Genomic DNA, 24,318 nt, shown 5'->3' with positions numbered 1-24,318 from the left:
GTCTCAAGGCACTTCACAACAGTCAGGTACAGACATTCCAATTAATCCTAACCATTGGCTGTCTACACTCAATGCGCTTCAAACTGTGTCAGGTGACTGATAACTAGTGGGTCTAACTTCATTTGAAGCACAGTGACATTTCATAAAAGGGCGTTGCCGTGGTGGCGCAGCAAAGTTTGACGTCACGCCATGCCCATACGTTTGGCTCTAATTTCCACATAGATCGTCTGATCTACATCAAATTCAATATGATTGATCCTAATTTCTTAAAGTAATGATGGCCACTCGTTTCTCTTTAATTAGCTGCTTTTTTCTTGCCATAATACAAATTCTGACTCTATTCAGTAGGACTATCAGCTGTGTACTGTATCCACCTCCTGCACAACACAACTGATGGTCCCAACCCCATTTATAAGGCTTGAAATCACACTTATTAAACCTGATAGGGCACACCTGTGAAGTGAAAATCATTTCAGGTGACTACCTCTTGAAGCTCATCAACAGAATGCCAAGAGTGTGCGGAGCAGTAATCAAAGCAAAAGGTGGCTACTTTGAAGAACATAGAAAATAAGACATATTTTCAGTTGTTTCACACTTTTTTGTTCAGTATATAATTCCACATGTGTTAATTCATAGTTTTGATGCCCTTAGTGTGAAGCTACAATATTCATAGTCATGAAAATAAAGAAAACTCTTTGAATGAGAAGGTGTGTCCAAACTTTTGGTCTGTACTGTATATATATATTTAACTGTCACAAAATGTGCACTGCACACTCAGGCGTGAGTGGGAGCTGGGGACATCTGTGCAATATGTGCCTAGGCTTCCGCTGACCCTGTTTTCTGACCCAGCACTTCGTGGCAAAGCTACTGTCATTCACAATCGCTTAGCCTTTGGTATTATATCATTAACAATTAAATTTGGAATATTTAATAGCAAGGGTATTTTAAGGTACCACATTGGCATTCACAGAGCCCCCTAGAGCAACACCTAGGTGCAGGCCAAGGTACTGGATTTTTTAAACGTGTGGACATGGAAATAGGGTGAAAATTAGATAAAAACATTTAGCAATTTACTGTATGTCACCAGTGACATTCCCATTTATAAGCCTAACGAAGCAATGCCATGTTTATTCTTAAACAGTGAGTTGTTTCAATCAGAAGCATTGGATCTGTTAGACCAGAAAAACTGTAATGACACTTTAATTCTATAAACAAATTGACACACATTTTCTATGGCACAACGATACAGGAAATACACAGAAACATCTGCTATGTATGATTTGTTTTTACAATAAAGTTAGCGTGATACAGTTCTGTACATTGTCTTATCACTGGTATGATACAAACTACAAACTGTCTAATTTGGGAAGTATTTACATAGTTCTTGAAAGAGATTTTATAAATGTTGAATGAGTTTTTTTTTCTTTGAAACCCCTCAACAAATAGAACCAATGTTTTGACATTAATGTTTACACTGTAATATACATAAAAACTCATGTGGTCTAGTCATCTGTGGGATAATATAAACAAACCTAATATACTGACAGAATTTATGTAAACTCATAATCAGTCATTAAGGCCAAAACATACCAGATACAGTTGTGACAGTCATCTTGGTTAAGTCAAAAGCCGCTGGACTTCTTTTTCTATGCTCCAGTTGCAGATTTCGATAATTTTTAAATGATCACTATTGGAGTTCCTGACCAAACTTAGCTCCTTTCTCTTTTTGGTGGTGTAATGTCTGTTCCTATATTAACTGCCTATTTTCGTGTGCATGGCTTGCGAAACAGTGTAGGTCATACAGATTTTTTCCATAACAAAATCAGTGTTTTTCATGCTTTAAACTGACATTCATAATAAAAGAGACTGTATTTCCAGCTGCACCTTTCTGTTTGTCATGTAACCATGTTTTGTCAATGTGTTTCTCAGCACAAAATGACAACTCCTCAGTTGCAATTTCAAAGGTTATCCAAAAGCAGAAGCTAATAAAATGTACTCTATCTTAAGGGATATCTAATCTCAAATATTAAATGGGGGTCCCGAACCGCATTTTAAAATGATTAGCTCAGCTCTCGATAACGTTTGTTGCAGCACTTTCTGTAATGTTATCTACTACTTGTGTTAGCCAGATTGCAGAGCGCAAACAGGGTTTTTAAGAATGACTGTCTATTTCCATGTGCAAGGCTTGCAAAACTGTATTATAGGCTGTACATTTTATTTGGTTGATGTAAGGAATCTGTGTTTTCCTAAAACATTTCTTTAAAATCTTTTTACCCTTTAACCTAGACTGTTAACCCGTGTTGCAATGCAGGTTGTCTTATTTTGTGAAACATCAAGTCCTATTGCACCTTTGTAGCATGTGTGTTCCTATAAATGTATGTCCCTTTTGCATATTATGTGTGTATTGGGATAAGGGATCTAGTAATCATGTTGTTTATGTGCATCGAGAGGGCACAGCACTTTTGCTATGATGTCACCATCTCATTTTATTTATTTTGTTATTTATTTATTCAAGGATCAACTGACCTCGTAGTTACAGTTCAATGCATTATGATTGCGCTCAAATAATTAATAGCTGACTTAATTTGGAAAATAGGATGAGCTACCCTCGGTTGGAGCTCTTCAAAAGATTCGGCATGCTAGGGTGAGTGGATCTTCATCAGTGCCGATGACGAGTTTGCCGTGAGTAGCATGAGATTAAATCGTGTCATTAATAGACAATTGCTGTACTTAGTGTCATTTATTTCAATAATGTTGCAGTTGCAGTGACATGTGTGTACAGTATATAAGGCATTTTAAAGTTGTGACACTAATGGCAGAGAGATTTACACAATGTCCTGGTTTCCTGTCTGATTGTGCATCCTACAATTTCAGATGCACAGGAAGTGGAGCTGTAAAACATTGAATCACAGTTTTCGTCGCAATATCAGTGAGCGCAATTGGGCTATCTCAAAGGACAGCGGGGATCCAATATTTGGTAGGTTTCAAGTAAAAGGTATTAATTCTCTGCAAATAGAAAATGTACTTGGTTAGTTGGATGGACTGTAACTACTCTTGATGCCCACACCAGATATAATATTTAATGGCTGAAATGCTAAATGCTTGTGGGTTAATCATAATTGATATCATTATTTTCAGCAATTATATCGCAGTTAAGGATTTTCTTGATATTGTCCTCTATGTTAGTGTTATGTCTCTGTCCTTCAATATCCCCAGTGTGGGGTAGAGTGTAGCAGACAAACTAGTCTTTAGATTTTCTGATGTTTAAAGAAACGTTTGTAATGCAGGAGAACATTTCTGTTAGTTTTGTTGAAATATTTTATGTAGAAATTTGGCACCAGCTAAATATTAGCAAGTCCTACCAACACAGACAGTGAACATGCTAACGTTAGCCTAGCAACTGTGCAAACTACACATTAAAGCATCATCGGAAGGAGCAAAACATCTTTATTGAAGAATGTAACTGTATGTCGAGTCATATGTTTATGAACATTTTATAAAGCTATGTGTTTTAGGTGACATAATGTCCGAACATAATAGCTAAACCGAGTTTAATGGTGTTGGAGCTGAAACCTCGGATGGGTCAAAATATCTGTTGTCAAGAAAAACTAATACTAAACAATCCTTACTGCTGAGTGAGTTAAGTGGACTACAATCAAAATACTAAAGTAGTCAATATAATCCAGATTTAATGTATTGTGAAATTTTATAGACTTTTTATACATTGCAATGAGTCAAACTTTCATATAGTATCAGATTAGGACTCGGTAGTGGGAAATTCCTACTTCTAATTTACTTGGATGGGTATCTGGCCCAAAATGTCATGATTAGAACATAGTAGTTGTTCAAGAAAATTATGTCTGAAGTGAGATACTGCCTTAGATGTGAACCGAAATTGATATAAAACATTTTTAAGAATCTTAAAAGAAGTCCAGTTTCCTTTGACTCAGTGTATAGGTTAACCATGCATGGGATTACTGATAAGGGTAGGGAACCCTAACCCTATATAACCTCCTGCCTCTGATATAGGAGCTTTGCAAACTGAAGCGTTCTCCATCCCCTTCTTAGCTTCTCTCAGCAAGGATGTGGTCAAATAACTGCATGATGTCACTTTGCCCTAAAGCAAGTAACAGTCAAGGAATATCTATAAACATGCAAACCCCAATTAAAGTTTAACAGTGAGTTCTAGAAAGTCTGAAGTTAAATAGAGGTTGATTCAGAGGAGCACTGCTTGTAGGCTTCCAGTGCATCTGTCTTCCTCCATTTGCATCCAAAGTTTAGTCTTCATTTTAATAAACTGTCAAGTAAACAAGACCAGACAACGTGGGTTCATTCAGTCTTTTCTTCATTTGTAAGATCTCACAGATGAATTTCAGGTCAGCCATGGCATATAGTGACTTCAAACATAAAAAAACTAAATCTTTATAGAACTTGGTTTGGTTGTTACTTGCAAACCCATCTTGAAATTAGACAAGTTTATCTCTCTGCTGTCCCCACAGCAACATCATTTCACAGGAAAATGAGCCATAAGAGGAAAAAACATTAACATCAGCAAAAGATATTTCAGGTCGAGAGAATGGCTAAATGTGCTGCCCAGTGATGAGAGCAGCCAGAAGGCTTTTCAGCCTCCTGTCTCCATCCCTATCACTTCATTTTGCTTTCAAAACATCTAAAGTACATATTGGGGAAAGAGCACTAAAACCAGATCTCCTAAGGATAAAAAGTGAGAGGCTATGACAGCAGCAAATTGGCTTTTTTCTCCCAAGAGCCTTACTCTAGACCACCCCCGTCCCCCCCCTGCATGCGAGCAATTTGAATTGTGCAGTAATTGCTTATGTTGCTTTTCTACCCACACCGTTTCTGCAATGGAATTTGATCTCATTACTTTTGCCCGCGGTTGAGTTTTGAGCCACACGGTGCATGAGGAGTATTACTAAGCGGTGTGTTAACAAAAAAAAAAAGAGCGAAGTAACTTTTTTTCATGCTTCTCGTGCGTGGAGTGAAAATAAGGGTACAAAATGTGACATCACACTATTTCGAAGCTCATCTTCGTTTTTTGTTTTTTTTAAATGAAGCAATTTTAAAAAGAGATTCTCTTTTTTTTTTACAAAGTGGTTTAAGTGTGGTTTCCTTTTTTATTAGCTTGTTATAAAGTGGATTATCTTTCTTAACCACAGCATGATGAGGAGAGAGAGGAAGAGCCAAAGGGGAAGCAGAGAAATGGATGCAACATGAGTTATGAAATAGAAATAAAAAGCTGTGCTCCAGCCTGGTTGCAGTTGAGTACACTGAGTATGGTTTTCCAGAGAGCGTGCTGTGTATGTAGCCTTGGGTGATATGCTTCTTGGTGAAATAGTGTATATTTGCGTTTTACTTTAAGAGAGAGGCAGGCTCTAGATATATCTTTTGCCCATACAGCACTTCGCAATTCACCCATGCACTCATTTGTCTCATGTTGTTCCCTTCCTTTCAAGAAAGGACACTTAAACAAATACATGGAAAGATGAGTCATATCTTGTTGAATGTTGAAAAGGCTCAAAACTAAAAAAAAAGTTTTACAGTCTTAGAAGGAAAAGAAGACAAACTTTTTTGGAGGCTTTTATATGTCTTTTCCGTAACCGCGTACAGTCAGTGCTGCAATGGATTCGACACTGGTAGCGATTGCAAACTCTAAGCTGAAAGAGAAGTCGAGGCTTCAGTCGTTCCAACATTCCCAGTTCAGGAAGAGAGCTGGCAGCAGCAGTAATGGCAGAGCGAGCTCTGTTTGGCTAGCTTCTCCTCGCTGACTCCCTCTGGCACCTGATTCAGTGTCAGAGTCCTTCTCAGAATACGGTGGGATAACATTGAACTCCTCATTTGCTCTCTCTTCTTGCTCCTCCTCTTGGTCACTGTCCTCCATCTGTGAAGCAGAGAAAGAGTGATTGCTCTAATTAATAAGAGCAACGAAACATGAAGGGAAGGTCAGAAAGAGACGGCCTACACAACAGTTTACTACGCATGCAAATATCAGAAAGCTACTAATAAAGCAACCAAGATGCCAAGATGAGACATTTAAATTGACATAAATGTTTAATTTTATTAAATTAGTCAAGCTATTATGGTAGATTTCACTCAGCCCTTGCTTTTTTTAGTATGCTTAACACTGTGTGTTAAGTATATTAAAATGTTCATAGTAACCACTGAGCTGCCTTTAATATTACAGTGCTTGTTATTTTCATATACAGGATCATTTTATTAAAAAACACATAAATCAGGTATAGAATTATGACAACATGCCTAATAGCATGTTGGTCCACCCTTTTTTCTGCCAAAACAGTCCTGAGCTGTCAAGGCATGGACTTCACTAGACCCCTTAAGGTGTGCTCTTATATCTGGTACCAAGATGTTGGTAGTAGATCTGTGTGGGCTTCCATGGAACAGACTTATATGTCCAGCACATTCCACAGATGACTAGATTGAGACCTTAGAAATTTGGAAGCCAAACTTGTTGTGTTACTATAACCCTTCCTGAATCATTTTTACGTTCAGCATGAGACCACAGCCATTAGAGAATACCGTTTCCAAGAAAGGATTTTCAACAATGCTTGGTCCATTTGAAAGTAACATCTACATTGATGGCACAGCCCAAGGTTTCCTAACAGACTATTCCAACTAAGCATCACACTTCTTTCCCTTCTTCTTGGTGCATCTTGATGCCATCTGTTCCCCACATAAGTGATGCGCATAGACATAAGGCAAATGTCTCCTCGGAGGCGAGCAGACATATCTCTTCAACTTGGATCCAAAAGTGACTACGATCACATCGATCTTATGCAGCATTCATTGATAATAAGGGGTAACTGAGACAAGCTTGATATTCTCTTCTGAGGCATACTTCTGCTTCAGAGAACTCCCCACATCAGCTCTAATTGAAGAGGTTTTCCCCCACGACCCGAAGGAGAGGTATCGGGTACGTAGATTACGAGGACAGTTTCGCTTCTCAAATCGTTGCCCACAGGACAAATTGTCCTCAGCACGGTTCACGTAAGAGGTGGTGTTTGGGTAGAGAAGATTAGATTAGGATGAAATAATGAATGTTTATTTTGTGAAGTTTTGTTTATGTTGAGAAATGTTAGCTAAGTGCTAACACTGGTTCTGTGTTGTGTGTTTAAAGTTAAGACAACTTTTTTTACAGGGTAGTTTTAAACACAGATCGTCTATAATGCGCCGTCAACGCTTATGCATCTTAATCCTTTTATTAATGAGATTAATGTGATAGGTAATTAAGCACCCATTAAGAATAGTTTATCCAGGAAGGTTGTTGGTTTTATTCAAAGTCATATTTCCTCAAATATTATTTTAATATTTCATTAATAACATTTCCTTAATATTATTGTACTAAATAAAAATAGCTAATTAAACACCACTGACAATTCATCATCTAAAAGGTCGGTTTATTCCACAAATCATTCTTTGAAATGTTTTTTTATTAAAATAATGTTTTATCTGATCTTGCATTGTGATTGGTGGTTAGAAGGTATACCAATTATTACCTACATTAGTTCCAAGACTAACTTAACCTCATTTCCAGATTGCTCAAGATAACCTTTGGTTCTCAAACATAAATAACATTCATTGGTAATGTTGCATCATTCTTTTGGTCATGGTTAACCATCTTTGATTTACTTGTTCATATTGTACATAGTTGGTCTTCCTCATTCTTTCATTTTGCTTGGTAGTTTTAGTTGGATTGTTCTAGTATAGTAAAGAGTTTGTTGATTGAAATATGTTTGACCTTGAGTTGGCTTATTTTTGTTAATAATTTCTTGCATTTTAAGACGTGTGAATCTATTCCCTGTGTGCAGAGCTTTGCTGTTCAGTAATGTCAAAGCTTAGCTCCCCCCTTTCATTATTGTCCTAATACCACCGCCTTATTGGGCTGGTCTTCACCAGACAACACTTAAAAGACTGAATTATTATTTAATAAAATATTAAAATTGAATAATATAATCATAATAATGATCACAACAGTAAGTTGGCATTTGCTTCCTAGCTTTCTATGGTTTGAAAAGTAAAGGACTCTAAAGGAAAATAATGAGAGTGATTCAAACAAAAGATTCATACAAAGATTAACTAAAATGATGAAACTGGAGGCAACATGGAAAGGAAACAAAAACTACCTGGGAACAAAATGGTAAGGCACATGGAGATTACAAGTCTAGGAGTAAAGCAGGAGGTCAAGGCTCACACAAGGAATCTGGAAAAAACAGAAGCTAACAAATAACTGAGCTGTTTATATCCTGGGAGGTTGATGACAGAAACAATGGAGCAGGTGAACTGATTAACTGAATGTGAAACAGCTGCTGAGAAGCATGATCCAAACTGAGGGAAGGTAAGAGAGAGAAGGTTAAAAAAGACTGAAAACTAGCAATAAGGTGAAACACTGGGGCAAAAGGAAGCAATAACTAACCAGAGCACGACCAAGAGCGACTAGAATACAAGACCAAAACTGACATATCAACCCAGGAATAGGTGTCAAAAGCCCAGAACCGGAAGTAAAGAGAACACAGCAGGCCAGAGAAAATAGATTCTCAAAATTAAAGTGGAAGTACAATTAAACAAAGGAAAGCACTAAAGAAGCACATAATGTAGACAAAACTACATGGAAGTCCAAAGAATCATGAAGCTGCTACCTACATTCTTCCTTGTTTCCTTGCTTCCTTCTTTGTACCATTTCTTTCTTCCAGTTATACTTACTATTGTCTTTCCTTCCATCTTCTCTCCCTTATGTCATTCCTCTTAGCGTTTTTCAAATTTTCTTTGTGTCTTTTCTTTTCTACTACCCCTCTTAATTGTCCCCTTACTTCTCTCCTCCTTTCTTTTCTTTCTATACTTCTGTATTTCTATCCTTGTACGCCTCTTTCTTTTCTTCCTTGTGTCATTCCTTCTATATATACTTCCATTGCTCCTTCCTTCTAGCCGTCTTTCTTTTTTTTTTTCTTGTGTCCTTCCTTTGATCCATGCAGGTCCCATAATTAAGTCCTGTACTGTAGAAATGCATTGAAAGAATTTATAATAAACATCTGCATTTTATATTTTAAAATAGACATAATGAACTGAAACTTCTGGAAAAGTGGTGAAAATGAGAAAAAAAACTTTAGATAAAAGGGTGTAGAAACTCTGCAGTAGATTACATACATTGTCTGGTAAAAAATGTTAGAGATAAAGGGAACCTTCCCCAGTCAGTGTAATTTTATTTATTTTGCTGAATCCACTCAACATCACCGTAAAGACTTATTTAAAAGGAAGTGTGCATAAGAAATTGAAAAGTAGAACACTTGAATTGTGTGTCAGGGTTCCTCAGAGGCTGCATCACAGAAAGAAGATATTCGCAATATAGGATATAGCAGGATTACATAGTACAGACGAGTGCGCTCGCATGAATATTAACAGCAAAGATTGCAGAAAACACCTACAGCTAATCCTGAACCACACTGAGAGGTGGAGATAGGAGAGGGAGTAAAACAGGAATAATCTGGGATTATGCACCGAGCTGCTGGGCCTTAACTCATTCCTATGGCACACGGTGATACATAAGTGTTAGGATTTGATATAGAGTCAACTGACTGGAACACTAATACATAGTGAGAAAGTAGCAGGAGTAGATACTTACACTGTTGAATTCAGGGAGCGTGTTGACGCTAACATGGACCCTCTCCTGGAAGACGCGAGGGGAGGGCTGAGAAACTGGCACTGGAGTGTGTTCCACTGGAGGAGGCGCCGAGATTCCCATGGAGCTGATAGCATTGCCTAAAAACAAAATCAGCAGGGGACATCTTCATTAGTTTCACATCTTAATTCATCTTTGAATCATCAGTAAAACATTATCAGTGTGTGTTCTCAGCAAAGATGGAACCAAAAAGTCCTAGTTCTTAACTATTAATAATAAAAGTTTGAACATATTAGTTTAAAAATAAGTTTTTGGTTTAAGTCATATTCACAATTGTGATCCATACTGATACACATAGTAAAAATCTGAATTAAATAAAATCTTATAATAAAAAAATTATAATAAAAGCTACACAATATTGCCAAAAGTACTGGGTCACATCACCAAATCAATGAATTCTAGTTTTATAATCACTTTGGCTGCAGGTTGGTAAGGAGAAACTTGACTGACCCGCACAGAGTCCTGACCTCAACCTACTTGAACACCTTTGGGATCATAGAGTGGAGGCTGGAGTCCTGCTTTTCTCATCTAACTATGAACACACTCCTAAACCTTGTGGAGGATGTTTAAAGAATAGTTAAAGTTGCTACTGCTGGCAACTGTGGGTCCATCAACAAATTGGACCTTATATATTAAGAATCGGATGTCATAAAAGTTAATGGACATGTAAAAGTAGACAGACAAATATCTTTGGCAATATAGTGTATTATGGTGGCTACATTTATTGGCACCCCTGGTAAAAATCCTTAAAATATATATTGTTTTGTATTTTAGAAGCATAGTCTGTCAAGGAACAAAACATTCGAAGAACCAAAAAAAATGTTTTCCATGCTTAATTTCAATGTTGATAGGATTTAGGTCTAGGTACAAAGGTGACCATAAACAACGTTGATTTAATTTGTCTAGTGAACCATTTCTGTGTTGATTTGTATCATTTTGGATTTTAAATTGTGGTATGACCTATGTTCAGTTGCCTGAAAGAGGTTACCAGGCTGTGATTTAATATCCCCAGGTATTTTAAAGAGTTCATGGTGCAATCCACACTGACAAGTTTCCAGATACTTTGGACGAGAAACAGGCCCACAGCATCATAGATCCTCCACCATACTTAAGAGTGGGCATGAGGTCCATTACAACAGTGTAAGTACCCACTCCTAAATCAAACCAATCTCAAATGTTTGTTGCTGAATCTGATGAAAGCACTGGGTTCCAGTTAAAGTCCCAGTAGATGTTTATGTTTTTAATGGTTTGACAGAAAAGTCTTTTTTGCAACACTTCCAAAACGTCAGCTGAGCACGAAGAAGACTTGGTGAACCTTTAGTGCTGCTCTTTCCTATCGTTCTCTAACAGTGACCTTTGAAAATTTTTCCATAACCTTTCCTACCATCCTCCTCACTGTTCATGATGGCAAGAATAATATCGGTCCTTGTCCAGCCCTGAGGCCGGTGACTTATAGAAACAGGCCTCTACGTCACGTCATATTTATACCTCCGGAGGCTGGAAGTCATGGATTAATTATTAAAATCCCTAAACACTCTCAGGAACTGTGAAAAGTAATGCATAATTTCAAAATACATACTTCAGTTACATTCAGCTTTAATGGGATTGTTGGAAAAAGCAAAATATGTAATACCAGGAATTTTGTTAAAAATTATTTCTTCATATGAGATATTTTTTTCCCACTGTATAAATGGACTCAAAACAAAGGTAGGATTTTATGACTTTCTAGTTCTGCAACAGAAGATTAATTTATTTGAAAGTTTTTACACATCTTTTTCAATAGATTTGTCTGGCACAGTATAACAGATATCAATTGTATTAAAAATGTACAATAGGAATAAGTAAAAAGAAATATAATTATATAGAAACACAAAAGTGATCCTCTGCTGGCTTGCTCACATGCAGATATTAATTTACTTTGAACTTGTAAAAATAACTAGGGACAGGGCATAGATCCCACAGAGCCTGTGGGCACAGAGGACAAAAGTCATAGTTCTGCTATGCATGAATTCAATCCAATAATATTTCAACCAATAAAAAATAACAGTTATCTAAAGATGAACACAATTTAAAGTAACCAGTGTACTGTGGTGCTATTATCAGGTGCATGTAGTATTCAAATACATTTTTATCTTAAATTATTTAACTTTTAGTTTCCCCGTTTAATTTTTTTTTCTTTTGTAGGACACACCTTATTTTCAGCTGCTTGGCTTCATCTCACAAAGGAACAGGAGGCAAAGAAATATTAAGGTGTTGAAAATGAATGTATAATATGTAGATGGTCACATATGAATAGGCTGTTTAATCACAATCATAATCAGACTTGCCACAGGCCAGTCTGCAGTTCAGACTGCTCTCACACGATCATGCTGCAGTCAAAGACCATTACAAACATAATCTCTTCAAAGTTAACCTTTTTGCAAATGGTTAAAGAAAACAGGTAATTCTTTTCCATTTTTAAACAATGGATTAATTAATTTGACATTTTTCACAAACATGTATTCATATAAGAATGGGAGGAAACGTCTGTTTTCTAGAATAAACCATCAATTACAATCTTCAGGATATAAATTGTAGCCATTTGGCAGGCAAAAACAGGCCTGCCGAGTTCCCATTGTCTTTCACTATCGTCACTTTGCATTGGTGTGCAATCATAACTAATCTCAGCCTCAACATTAATTCTGGAGGACAATGTTACGAACAAAAAGTGAGCGCTGTGCGCTAAATGAAAGTCACATACATCTACTGATTGTTAATGAGGCCCCTCATTGTGAAATCTTATTTCTAATTAAAACCGCCTGTCTGTCTGTCCCTTATTTTTCAGTTTTTTTTAGTATGGCACACACTAAACAATGCATCCTTATATTTTAGCAGGACATACTGTGTTGGAACTCTAGATGCTCATTCTTGTTTGGCAACAACTCAACCACAAGCCACATCCAGTTTATCAGATTTGGAGAAATGATTCATTGACTGCCGAGTTTCGAAATCACATTCACGTTTGGCAGGCAGCCAAACACCAGGGAGAACGTCTCTCGCTGTTCATTTATTTATAAAAAAACATCATGGTTCAGTGACTTGCCCTCTCAATCATCAATTACGGCCCTCCTCATTTGAATTTTGTATTAATGCACATTAGAAAGCGCTCAGTTAGATCATCTCAGCATTAATTTAGATGATACTTACATTTGACAGCTGAAATACAACATTTCCTCTGTTATTACAGTGACAGTGAATGGATTGTTAGCTACATGTTTCTTCTACAAAGCATAAAGATGTAAAGTAAAATGGCAACCTAAGCTGCTCCACTGAATCACAAACATTTAAAAAGAACAAGAATATATTTTAATTGTTACTTATAGTATTCACGTTTTAAAGTAACTTTTGGCTACTACCTTTTTTAAGATTTAAGGCACTAGTGGCCCTGAAGGGGAACGACATGCATCAGAAATCCCAAGGCTGAGAAGCAAACCCCTGGCCAAAGGTTTCCACATACCGGGTGCCTGCTCCACCGCCACACATGCAGCCCCAGCAAATGTTTCTATTTGTCTTAATTCTTACAGTAGAGACCTATTGTCCGAATGATGCACTATACTGCATGGTAGAGGTTCGCAGGGGTTTGGGAAGAAGAACAGCCCCAAATCATTACTGATCCTCCACCATAGTTAACAGTGGGCATGAGTGCTTTTTCCACATGGCCTTTCTTTGTTTCCACCCAGACCCACCTGATAGTTTTTTTCTTACCTTTATTGACACACCTGCTAAAACATTATACATCTGTCTATGCCAATTGTAACTATCTTTCACAAGATTGGAGCTTACAGAAGGGATCTTTGACCAATCACCTTTGTGGAAACTTTCTCCGAGGTGGGTAATACTTTTTCCCAAAGGGCCACATGAGTAATTATGATTGTTGTTGAGAGCCTGATCACTGACTAAACTCAATTCTTCTAATGATATATGTGATCAAGCTGTAAATATTAGTTTTTTATTAGCCGCTGGCAACATCAGTCCCTGCGCCTGAACAGTAAAATATAAGGTGACTAACTAAAACTTAGTAAATAATTATTTTTGAGAAAGGAAATTATCAATAAATATTGAAGTTCTTGTATTTTGTTGTATTTTTACTCAGATAATGTAAATTCAAGCTGTAATCCCTAAGAACACCAACCTGTTCTGAACAATCAGAACCACTTTAACTAATTAAACTTTAGCAAATAAATACTATTAAGCAGTGCTGCATAACTTTAGGAAGTTTGTGTGACCATATTGCCTCTCTGTGACCTTCAGCATTTTTTGGACTCTATGTCAGATTTGCTTACAGTCCATCTTTGCCAGCGACTCCAGTGCCTTGTTGCTGAAAAGCGCTATATAAATAAACTTAACTTGACTTGTTCTTTTGAGGGTTTGATTAAAATGTTAAGCAAAGTGACAGTGTATTTTATTTGGAACAAAATTCATTAAAATAAGGCTTTTATGAACACACTAATAAGAAAAAGCTTACTGACACAACAACTATTCAAAATTGTTAAGGAGGGCTAAAATAGAAGGCTCTGAGTGATATGTAAGGAAGAGCCATTTAGGAGCCATCAGGGAAGCAAGTCAAAAACGTTTGACTTGTTTGGGAGGCCCTGACGTAGCCTCCCAAACAATGAAATGATAGCAGTCACCTTACAAATAAAAGCTACTATACAAAAGCACCATATTTATATCTCTGTGTTGGTTAAACAACAGAATTTACAATGGAGTACTGCAGGTAAGACCGGGACAACTAAAGGATGTGGCCTGGGGGGTAAAGTGCCTAGGTCTAATCTAGATCATCCTGGGTCGCCTTTTATAATCTTTTATTCAGCTCTCCTCACTGGTGTTCTAAAATATTTTGGTATGGGAACAAAGTTATTCATGGAAGAATGTTGATTTTATATTATCATTATCCTGCTGACAGATCAAATAACAATCCAGTTTGAGTTTATGGAAGCAAATCGTTACCATATTTCAAATGAAAAAGCATTTTCAGAAATGCTTTTTCATTTTAAGAATGTGGCTGCATTGTTTGACTTATAAATAAAATTAGTAATCAATAATCCTATTTGCATTTGCATTTTCTTCTTCATGACTGCACATTTTATGCCATAATCAAAAAGAAAACAAAGCAGACATTGCTTTTTCGTTTTCGTGGTCTGCCCGCAAAATACTGCCCAGAACTCGAAAACGAAAAAGCATTCCGAGCTGCGGGCGCAGAAGAGTGACGTCAGCAGCCGCTCTTCCTCAGCTCCCTGATGACCGAGCTACCCATCTTGTTCAGTAGGGGGCGCTGTGCACGTCTGCATTGCATTACATTGCAAACGTGCCGAGAAATTGATTGAATTGCAGCAGGGCCGAGCTCAATTTGTGGCAGTGGCAAGCAGAACTGGCAGTTCCGCCACAGCCTGCCACCGAAGCTGCCACCGGAACTGCCACAGCTTGCCGCACCGTGGCACGGGATTCCGCGAGGATGCCAGAAGGTGGCAGACCGGCCGTAAAAGCTTGCCAATGCGGTTGCCGCTGTTTTTGTGGAAGCTGATGCTGATTATCGGCAAATGGGATGTCATTATTGTTATAGCCTGTTACCTTTAAATAATGATTTCATTATTGATTATTATTTAATAAACAGCTTTAGACCCATAACATAAGGTGATTGTATTTACTTGACATGGAAAATAAATAGCACTATGTGTTTGTGTGACGTGTTGAAAGGATGACGATTTATTGCACAAACAGCCGGTTTATTATAGAGCATGAGCGGCTATTCTGAATCGTCACTCACAGCAAAATATAAATAAATGCTTAAAAACACGCTGGATGTCCCAGGCCATAAGTCTGCCACAAGGATGCCACAGCCTGCCACCGGAACTACCAGTTCTGCTTGCCACTGCCACAAATTGAGCTCGGCCCTGCTGCAATTCAACCAATTTCTCGGCACGTTTGCAATGTAATGCAATGCAGACGTGCACAGCGCCCCCTACTGAACAAGATGGGTAGCTCGGTCAGCAGGGAGCTGAGGAAGAGCGGCTGCTGACGTCACTCTTCTGCGCCCGCAGCTCGGAATGCTTTTCCGTTTTCGAGTTCTGGGCAGTACTTTGCGGGCAGACCACGAAAACGAAAAAGCAATGTCTGCTTTGTTTTCTTTTTGATTATGGCATAAAATGTGCAGTCATGAAGAAGAAAATGCAAATGCAAATAGGATGATTGATTACTGATTTTATTTATGGGTCAAACAATGCAGCCATATTCTTAAAATGAAAAAGCATTTCTGGAAATGCTTTTTCATTTTCAAATTTTACATTTCAAATTGAATTCTGGTATCTATTTGCTGGGGCATATTTAAAAAAAAAAAAAAAAAAAAAAAAAAAAAAAAAAAAAAAAAGGGCTGCACAGTGGCGCAGTTGGTAGCACTGTTGCCTCACAGCAAGAAGGTTCCCGGTTCGATTCCCGACCAGGGGTCTTTCTGTGTGGAGTCAGCATGTTCTCCCCGTGTCTGCGTGGGTTCTCTCCGGGTACTCCGGCTTCCTCCCACAGTCCAAAGACATGCAGGCAGGTTAATTGGTCACTCTAAATTGCCCTTAGGTGTATGAATCAGTGTGTGCATGGTTGTGTGTCTCTGTGTGGCCCTGCGATGGACTGGCGACCTGTCCGGGGTGTACCCTGCCTCTTGCCCATAGACTGCTGGAGATAGGCACCAGCTCCCCTGCGACCCACTATGGAATAAGCGGTAGAAAATGACTGACTGACTATTATAAAAAATAAATCTCAAATGTCTTTTTCATTTTAATTTAGTGAAGGAATGAGCAGTCTTGAAGAAGAAAATGCAAATGCAAATAGGATGATTGATTACTAATTTCATTTATGAGTCAAACAATGCAGCCACATTCTTAAAATGAAAAAGCATTTCTGAAATGCTTTTTCATTTGAAATATGGTAACGATTTGCTTCCATATGAGTTTTCCTCCAGATTTGAATTTAGAATATCCTGGTATTTCAGTGTCCATCCTGTTCTCACTGGATTTGTGGGCTTTCCGCCCTAAAGATTAACTGTTTCACTTACGGAGACATATGTTGTTGCTGAACAAGTGTTGGATGCGTTGACAGCCCTGCAGTTCATTCCCACTGCCTTCACATGTGCACCACTGGGACACCTCCGTGCTGCTGTTGCTCACATAGTTTGGAGTCATGATGGTTCCTGAAAAACAAAAGTTTTACAGTTTTTAAACATTTTCCCACAACAATAGTGAAGTTTTTGCACCATGAGCCATGTAAAAAAGATAGGTCTCAGAATAAAAATAATACTAGATTGATTGTAGATGCAGGGTTAGCAGTCTTCTGGTTTCCAATATTTATGATCGTGGTCGCACTAAATTAGTTTTTGTGTATTTTAAAACTGAAGGAGATAAAACTTTTTTTATGCTTTTGCCAAATCGAGGGATTTTAATGGATCCGATTTTTTGTTATTTTGTTCATTAAAATAAAAAATATATGAACCAAATGTGAAAGTTAGAAAAACTACTTCTGTTAGTTAGCCATTTTTTTCTCTCTGAACTCTCTCTATTTCTCCTTGTAGTAGGCTTTGATTTGTTTTTCACCATCTCACCTATGAGTCCAGTATAAGCCTTGAGGCACATGGCTCTGCTCTCTCGCATACAGCCAGAGGCAGAAAGAGAGGAGGGCAGACAGTTGTGCTGAAAATCTGCAAACCGGGATCTGAAATATACACACACACAGAAATGCAACAAAGACTTAGTGGAGAAAATGGGTTTTCAAAGCGTCAGCACATAAAAACTATATGCATTTTAAAGTGTTTTGAAAATTTCATTTTGGCACCCAAGGCTGTCATAAATAGAAACAATGAAAGAAACAGAAGGAATAGAACAAAACTGTAAAGTACCTACATTAGAGATAGAAGTTGGGAAACTTGGTTTTCCTAGTTGGTTTTAATTTTGAATGTATAATGTAGTTTCTTTATTATTACACAAAAATCGTGTCATGGGGAAAACCGCAACAGCTACTCAAAGACATTCACAAACATTTAATTTTCTTCAGGTAAGTGTTAATTGAGATTGCTTATAAACCATTTCCATCTTTGAGTTTAAAAAGGCATATATCATCATTAAAGTCAGAAAACCTGAGAATGATGAGAAAATCCTCAATCTACCTAATTCACACTTTGAGAATCAAAATGAAACTTAACCTTAACCCTCCCTCTCTATCTAAAACAGATTTTGCCCCAGTATTCTGGGAGCCACCCAGGAGCTGAGGGTTGAGGACACAACCAACAGATCAAGCAGCCAGACCACCTAGAAGCTGGCAGTTGTTGCTATCTTTTTCTTTGTGTCTGAGCTAAATGAAGGAGAAAAGGTTCCCTCCACCACGTGTTCTATCAGGATAAAGCAGCTTTTTAGGGGCAAACATGTTCTCCAGTTTGAGTGATATGATGGACCTTTTGACAGGTACGTTACTCTAGTGCCAGTAAACCCTAACGAGTAAAATAGAGATTAGATGTTTTACTCGTTAGTGTTTACTGGCACTAACGAGTAAAACACTGATTAGGTGAAGAAAAATGAGACTTGCTCCACCACTAGATAGCTCTCTAATATAAAATATTCTTGTGACAGTTTTTGGGAACAAAAGGGCCTCAGAGTGTCAATGCTGGTTAGAAACTTACCTCTAACCAGAACACTGGTGCAATTTCTGTGTTTGCAGTTACAGGTTTTGTGACAAGTGGTAAAAGGTGATTTACAGACAAAAAACAAGAGATATCTTTTAAATCAATACAGAAGGTGCCGGTTTGTTAGTTCTCCAAGCCACCGCTCTCAGTCAAAATTTTTGTTATGTTCCTGCTCCATACTGGACAGAACTTAAATCTTCACTTTATGAACTCAAATTCAAGCTTGAGACTTTGCTATTACTACCTTTGTCTTGGGTGGCCATTATGTCATGAATAATGCCCAGGTCTAGTGTTCCAAACATAACGTCATCACTCTTTTACAACATCTGGTTGTGTGTAGGTCTACTCCACATGAGGAAAACATGAGATATCCAATAATGTTGGTGAATGTCACAATGATTTGCAAGACATTAACAAATACTTAATAGTGTAAATGTCTTTCTGCATTGGGTTCATTGCAAATATACATAACAACTAGTTTCCCTAATGACTTTTTGGCGTTACCACAACTCTACCCTCTAAAGGATTTTCATGCTGCATTAAGCAAGAGTGGGTATGCATATGAATGCATAGTATGAATACCTAATACTTAAATAATTAGCTAACATTTATTGCAATCTTAGCAGTTAATTGTTATATTGATTACTGTGTACAGTCACATTGTGATAACAACAAATTTACAACATATTGTAGTGCCCTCTTTGTGCACACATTTTTTTCTTTCAGGCATTTTAACATATTTGTCAGACATTAAAATGAATGCAACTATCTTTAGCTGAAAGCATTATACCAGATGAAAATAAAAAGGTGTAAAAATTTTAAAAAAAGATTTTTTTTAAATCACAAAATTGAAATGTTTTATTGGGATTGTATGATCACCAGAAAGAAGTACATAAAAAACGTACATGGTTTACTGGATTTTCTTACGGTGTATCAAAATAAAAGAGGCTAAATATCTAAATATTTTTAAAATAAGAGCTTAAACATGCTCAAACATATTTTATTCTCTTTACTGAAGTACCGTCTCAGAGCCTTTCCCAATGATTGATTGAAACTCTTGGCTGCCTCGTAAAACAAATTAATCTTATGTATTTTTTTTATTTTGAATTTGGCAAACTCTACACTTTATTTCTCTTTTTATAAATTACCAAACAATAACCAAATGCAATATTTTTGGTTCCTGGAAAGACTGTAGGGTGTACACCTCTGCTTTGTTCTTTATGTGTTTATAAGGAAAGTTATTGCCACAGATGAATCAGTAGAAAGTTATAAGTTTAAGTAATTTTCTTTATTGGAAAAGACACCATGCTGCTTCAGGGTGATGGCCGAGTTTCTCTCAGGTGGAGTAGATCAGTTGTCTCCCAGCAGTATTCACGACAGACGGGAAAAGAGCCCATGAAATTGACCATGGGCTGGGTGCTGCTTCTGCTGTGGTGTGGTTGCTGTACCATGCCTAAGTGGTGAGGAGAGAGCTAAAGCAGAAAGAAAAGCTTTTTATGGACAGTCCTTGTGACCTAGAGAGTGTGACTATTAACCAAGTTCTGTATTCTCAAAGAAAAGGCAAGAAGTTCTGCAAGCGCAGAAGAAATTCTTCATTTAGGGGCTTGGGATTCACAGCTGGGATGATGCCATGAGGCTGACCTGGCAAGTGGAGATCTCTAAGGAGGAGCTGGAATAAGATGTCAGACGTAGGACAGAATAAATCTTTCCAAGACCACTGTTCCCAGTAAACTCTATGCAAATGCATTTTCGAGTCATTATTGAATGGATGAACTACTGTAATTAAATGTGAAAATGAAACTCGTGTGGGTAGGGTACCAAAACTCTCTAGCCCAGTGTCTCACATTTTCCTGGCAAACAATTATGTTTACAAGTTACCTAATATTCAATATGCTGGTAATTTAATCTCAAAACTCATTCAGCTGTGCTGTGAAGGCCTCAGAGAATTATTATAGATTATTAGTGAATAAACATTGCACTGTTTAATCAATCATCCAGTTAAGAGATAGATAGAATGATGGACTGGTTATGGAAGATCACTCTGAACACACCATGCCCACCTTGAAGCATGGTGGTGGCAGCATCATGCTGTGGGGATTCCTTTTTTCAGAGAAGCTGCACAGTATTGATGAGAGGATGGAGAAAGCAAAACATAGAGCAATCCTGGAAGAAAACCTGTTTTGGGCTGTAAATGATTTGAGGCTAGGACCATATTCTAGCACAACAATTACCCTAAACACACAACCAGACCTACAAAAGAATGGTTTAGATTAAAGTACCTTCAGGTATTTGAATTGCCAAGTCAAAGTACAGACCTAAATCCAAATGGGAATTTGTGAAAATTGATATTCACAGACTTTCTCCATTCACTTTGACTGAGCTTGAGCTGTTTTGCAAAGAATAAAACTAATTTCAGTCTATAGATGTGCAAAGCTGGCAGTGACTTACCACCAGAGACTTGCAGCTACAAATCCAGCAAACTGTGCTTCTAAACGTATTCTCTCCAAGGAGATAAATTTAAATAAAGTTCTCAGGTACAATGTAATTCGTACAATATTTTGAAAAAAATGCATTTAACTTTTACTTAAACTTAATAATTATGAGCTACTGTGCATTGGTCTATCACATTTAATTGCAATAAAACATTTTAAGTATATTTTAAGTTTGTGGCTGTAGTTTGAGACAATTTTAAAGATTTAGGGATCATGAATACTTTAGCAAAGCAGTGAAACTAATTTGGAGAGTGGATGAATAGATTGTTGCTCTATGTTTTACAGACTTTATGGCTTATGTTCAGGTACACCTTCAAACGCCCTTTCACACATTTTCTTAACATAGTCTTACCTACACAGCTCATCTCTAGAGCAGTAGCTCTGGAGGCTGAGGCAGTTGGGTTTGCCGACTCTTTCCTCCCCTCTTGCATTCTCCTCAAAGGAGCATGATGGCACAATGGTTTTCCTCCGGCGCTCCCCACACAGAGTGTCGGAGCAGGGACAGAAGAGCAGAGCAAAGCTGTACTCCTCTGGAACACGCTCCAAGAAGCGCCGTAGGGCTTTGTGGCATTTCTGGCGGTTACAGCTGTTGTCAGTGGCTGTTGCTCGCTTGGTGCAAGCTACCACATACTCTGACCGCAACGAGCCACATTTCTCATACAGGCCACAGTCCTGAGCAGCCTTCAGACACTGGTTCTGGCCGTCCACAACAACAGAAGAAGCTTGAGGGCACAGAGTATGTGCTCATTAGCATCAAATGAAAATAATTATAATTTCTTCTTTTCCTTTCTAAACCAACAGGACATACTTTACCTGCCATAATAGAGGCCATGCGTGAGACCTCTATGTTTCTCACCAGATTTAGCTTCAGCTCTTCATATGGGGACACTTCATACTCATCATATGCTGAAACAAATGGCACAACAGTATGGGACCTCATGTTTAAAATAATTAAATTCAAAGAGCACCCACATACCATACAAGTTTGTGTTTTCCACCCACCTGCAAATCTCACAGTCCAGTAAACCTTCAGGCAGTGGTCCTCTCTGCGAGAGCCCCGCTGACACTTGCAGACTTGAAGGGGGCGGTAATGTTGCAGAGAGTTCTGGGCCTCCAGGCACTCCAGACGGGCATCTGAGCTGAGGGGCGACACGGCTTCCTCCGCTGCACAGTATTCCAGCAGTCGATAAATGCCTTTGCAGGATGGCTCACGGATGCAGCCCTGTTCCGCCACCATACAGTCTAAGGACGCAGATACTGTAACACTACCTGCACAAGCAGAAGGTTGCCATTATCAACTGCAAAAGCTGCAAACAAGTTCATTATCTTAGCAATGCCTAGGCCTTTTTATTAAAAAATTAAAAAATTATTAAACGTATTACTAAGGCAAAAGAGCAAGATAAGTGCAGTACTGGTTACTACACAAAAAACGTTTACTCTAGTGTTGTTTCACAAGAGCGCAGGTTGTATAGCATGCGACCCACATACAGAGGCCTTAGTCTTTGATGCAGGCTGTCGCGGGTTCGGGTCCTGGCCCGTTAACGTTTATTGCATGTCCTCCCCTCTCTCTCCTCCCTATGTCCTGTCAACTCACTTTCAAAAAAACATTTGAAAAATAAAGGCCACTAGTGCCTAAGAAAATTAAAGGGGTATTTCAGGATTTTTAAAGTGAGGATTTGCTCTGTATATGCAACTTATTCTTAAAATTACTCGTGCTCAATGGAATTAAGGGAATGAGTAATGTGGCATTGAGTAATGATCTATCCATCTTTATAGCAATTCTCAAGCATAAATAATTTGCATTCATGACTGGTGGTTATGTCAACACCTTTTACTTTGAGGAACACTTCCATTCATACTGTAATAAAGATAGAAACCTCAAAACAATGAAGGGACTTTCATATGTTTCATGCTATTTGATAAGCAGAGATGGTTATAAGTCAGTCAGTCATTTTCTACCACTTATTCCATAGTGGGTCATGGGGAAGCTGGTGCCTATCTCCAGCTGTCTATGGGCGAGACGCCAGGTACACCCTGGACAGGTCACCAGTTCATCGCAGGGCAACACACAAACAACTATGCACACACTCATACACCTAGGGGCAATTTAGAGTGACCAATTAACCTAACAGGCATGTCTTTGGACAGTGGGAGGAAGCTGGAGTACCCAGAGTACAAGCAAGCATGGGGAGAACATGCAAACTCCATGCAGAAAGACCCCCAGATGGGAATTGAACCCAGGACCTTCTCACTGCAAGGCAACAGTGCTACCAACTGCGCCACCATGCACAGTTGTGGCACCGTGACACTATATCGCTGTAGGTGAGGAATTTAAATCTTGCACTTTTTGTCCTTGGGCCTAATTTCACTTACATAGACATTTAAAAATTACACTTAATTCAACACACAAACTTTGCAATGAGCTGCTTTAAATTATGTGGAAAATTGATATAGCATAATATTTACCCCTTCAGAAATATAAATAAACATAATTTCAAAATAATGGAAAAAGATTCATGACCGTTAATGTAGAATTTCTGAATGAATCAAACAGAATGCACTTTATTTTGTCTGTTAACAATCCAGTTAAAATTTGTTAATCCCTTTGTTTATATTGTCCACTCCTTCACTGTATACTGCTCTCTTTATGGCTTAAAATATTTGTTTTCCTCACTTTAAGTAACAGGTAAGTGACTCCTCTAAATCTATATTAAATATTTTGTTGTCAACTCTAAATAAACATATTCATATGTACACTACAAATTACAAAAAAAGTTAGGTACAGCGTTGTATGTAAATGAGAATGTTGAATTTCTAAACAATCTAAACATTGTGGTCAATATTATAAGGCTACGACTAACGTTATGAGTTATTAATAGCCCATGATACGTGAAGGCCATTGGCTAATAAATCAAGTGCATCCTTTCACAGTGCAGCTGTGCCTCGCCTGTCAGTGTTGTGGTCAGTAGTTCATGTAGTGGTTTACGTTCACTCCTGATCACATGAGATAAAGATTTTTTAGTAAGACTCAAATCGTGAGTCTAAGTCAAGTCTGAAGTGTTTGTTTTGCAATTTAGGTGCAACTTGAGTCAAAGTCTGAAATTCAAGTCTATCAGTTGAGAAGAACACGTGTGATGATAGGGTGGAGACAGTGTCCTATAATTTTACATATACTAAAAAAATGCTTTTTAGATGGTATGTAGTGCACACAATGGTACAGGATAGGGAAATTATTAACCATTGCATTTAAACTCAAACAGGCTGTTCATCGACTGACCCCGAGTTTAAGGCAATAACTTTAAAAAGTCATGTAATTCTCTGTCAGGGATTTTGTCTCTTATGACCCCACTGATGGCAACAGGAAAAACACCTTTTATCTTTCAATGTAGCAGGATTGTTGAGCTACACAAGTAAGG

General features: G+C 38.0%; 1 protein-coding gene across 2 annotated transcripts in view; it reads right to left on the bottom strand.

Moving 5' to 3' along the window:
• Positions 1 to 1,184: 1,184 nt before the first annotated feature.
• The window catches only part of LOC124876864 (GDNF family receptor alpha-4-like), a 40,815-nt gene continuing 17,681 nt past the window's right edge, over positions 1,185 to 24,318 (bottom strand). The window contains exons 2-8 of one of the 2 annotated variants that reach the window (XM_047379886.1): positions 21,905 to 22,171; positions 21,716 to 21,808; positions 21,255 to 21,624; positions 17,337 to 17,446; positions 16,794 to 16,928; positions 9,653 to 9,789; positions 1,185 to 5,899 (exon numbers count right to left, since the gene is read on the bottom strand). In XM_047379886.1, coding sequence (XP_047235842.1) covers positions 5,696 to 5,899; positions 9,653 to 9,789; positions 16,794 to 16,928; positions 17,337 to 17,446; positions 21,255 to 21,624; positions 21,716 to 21,808; positions 21,905 to 22,171 — 1,316 coding nt within the window. In that variant the 3' untranslated portion in view covers positions 1,185 to 5,695. Of the gene's footprint in view, positions 5,900 to 8,159; positions 8,237 to 9,652; positions 9,790 to 16,793; positions 16,929 to 17,336; positions 17,447 to 21,254; positions 21,625 to 21,715; positions 21,809 to 21,904; positions 22,172 to 24,318 lie in introns of those variants that run through there. The other variant, XM_047379887.1, reaches the window with a different exon arrangement.

Source organism: Girardinichthys multiradiatus, chromosome 11, assembly GCF_021462225.1.
Source record: "Girardinichthys multiradiatus isolate DD_20200921_A chromosome 11, DD_fGirMul_XY1, whole genome shotgun sequence".
Taxonomy (NCBI): Eukaryota; Metazoa; Chordata; class Actinopteri; order Cyprinodontiformes; family Goodeidae; genus Girardinichthys; species Girardinichthys multiradiatus.
The sequence above is the reverse complement of the archived record's forward strand: the minus strand, read 5'-3'. Positions and strand labels throughout refer to the sequence as shown.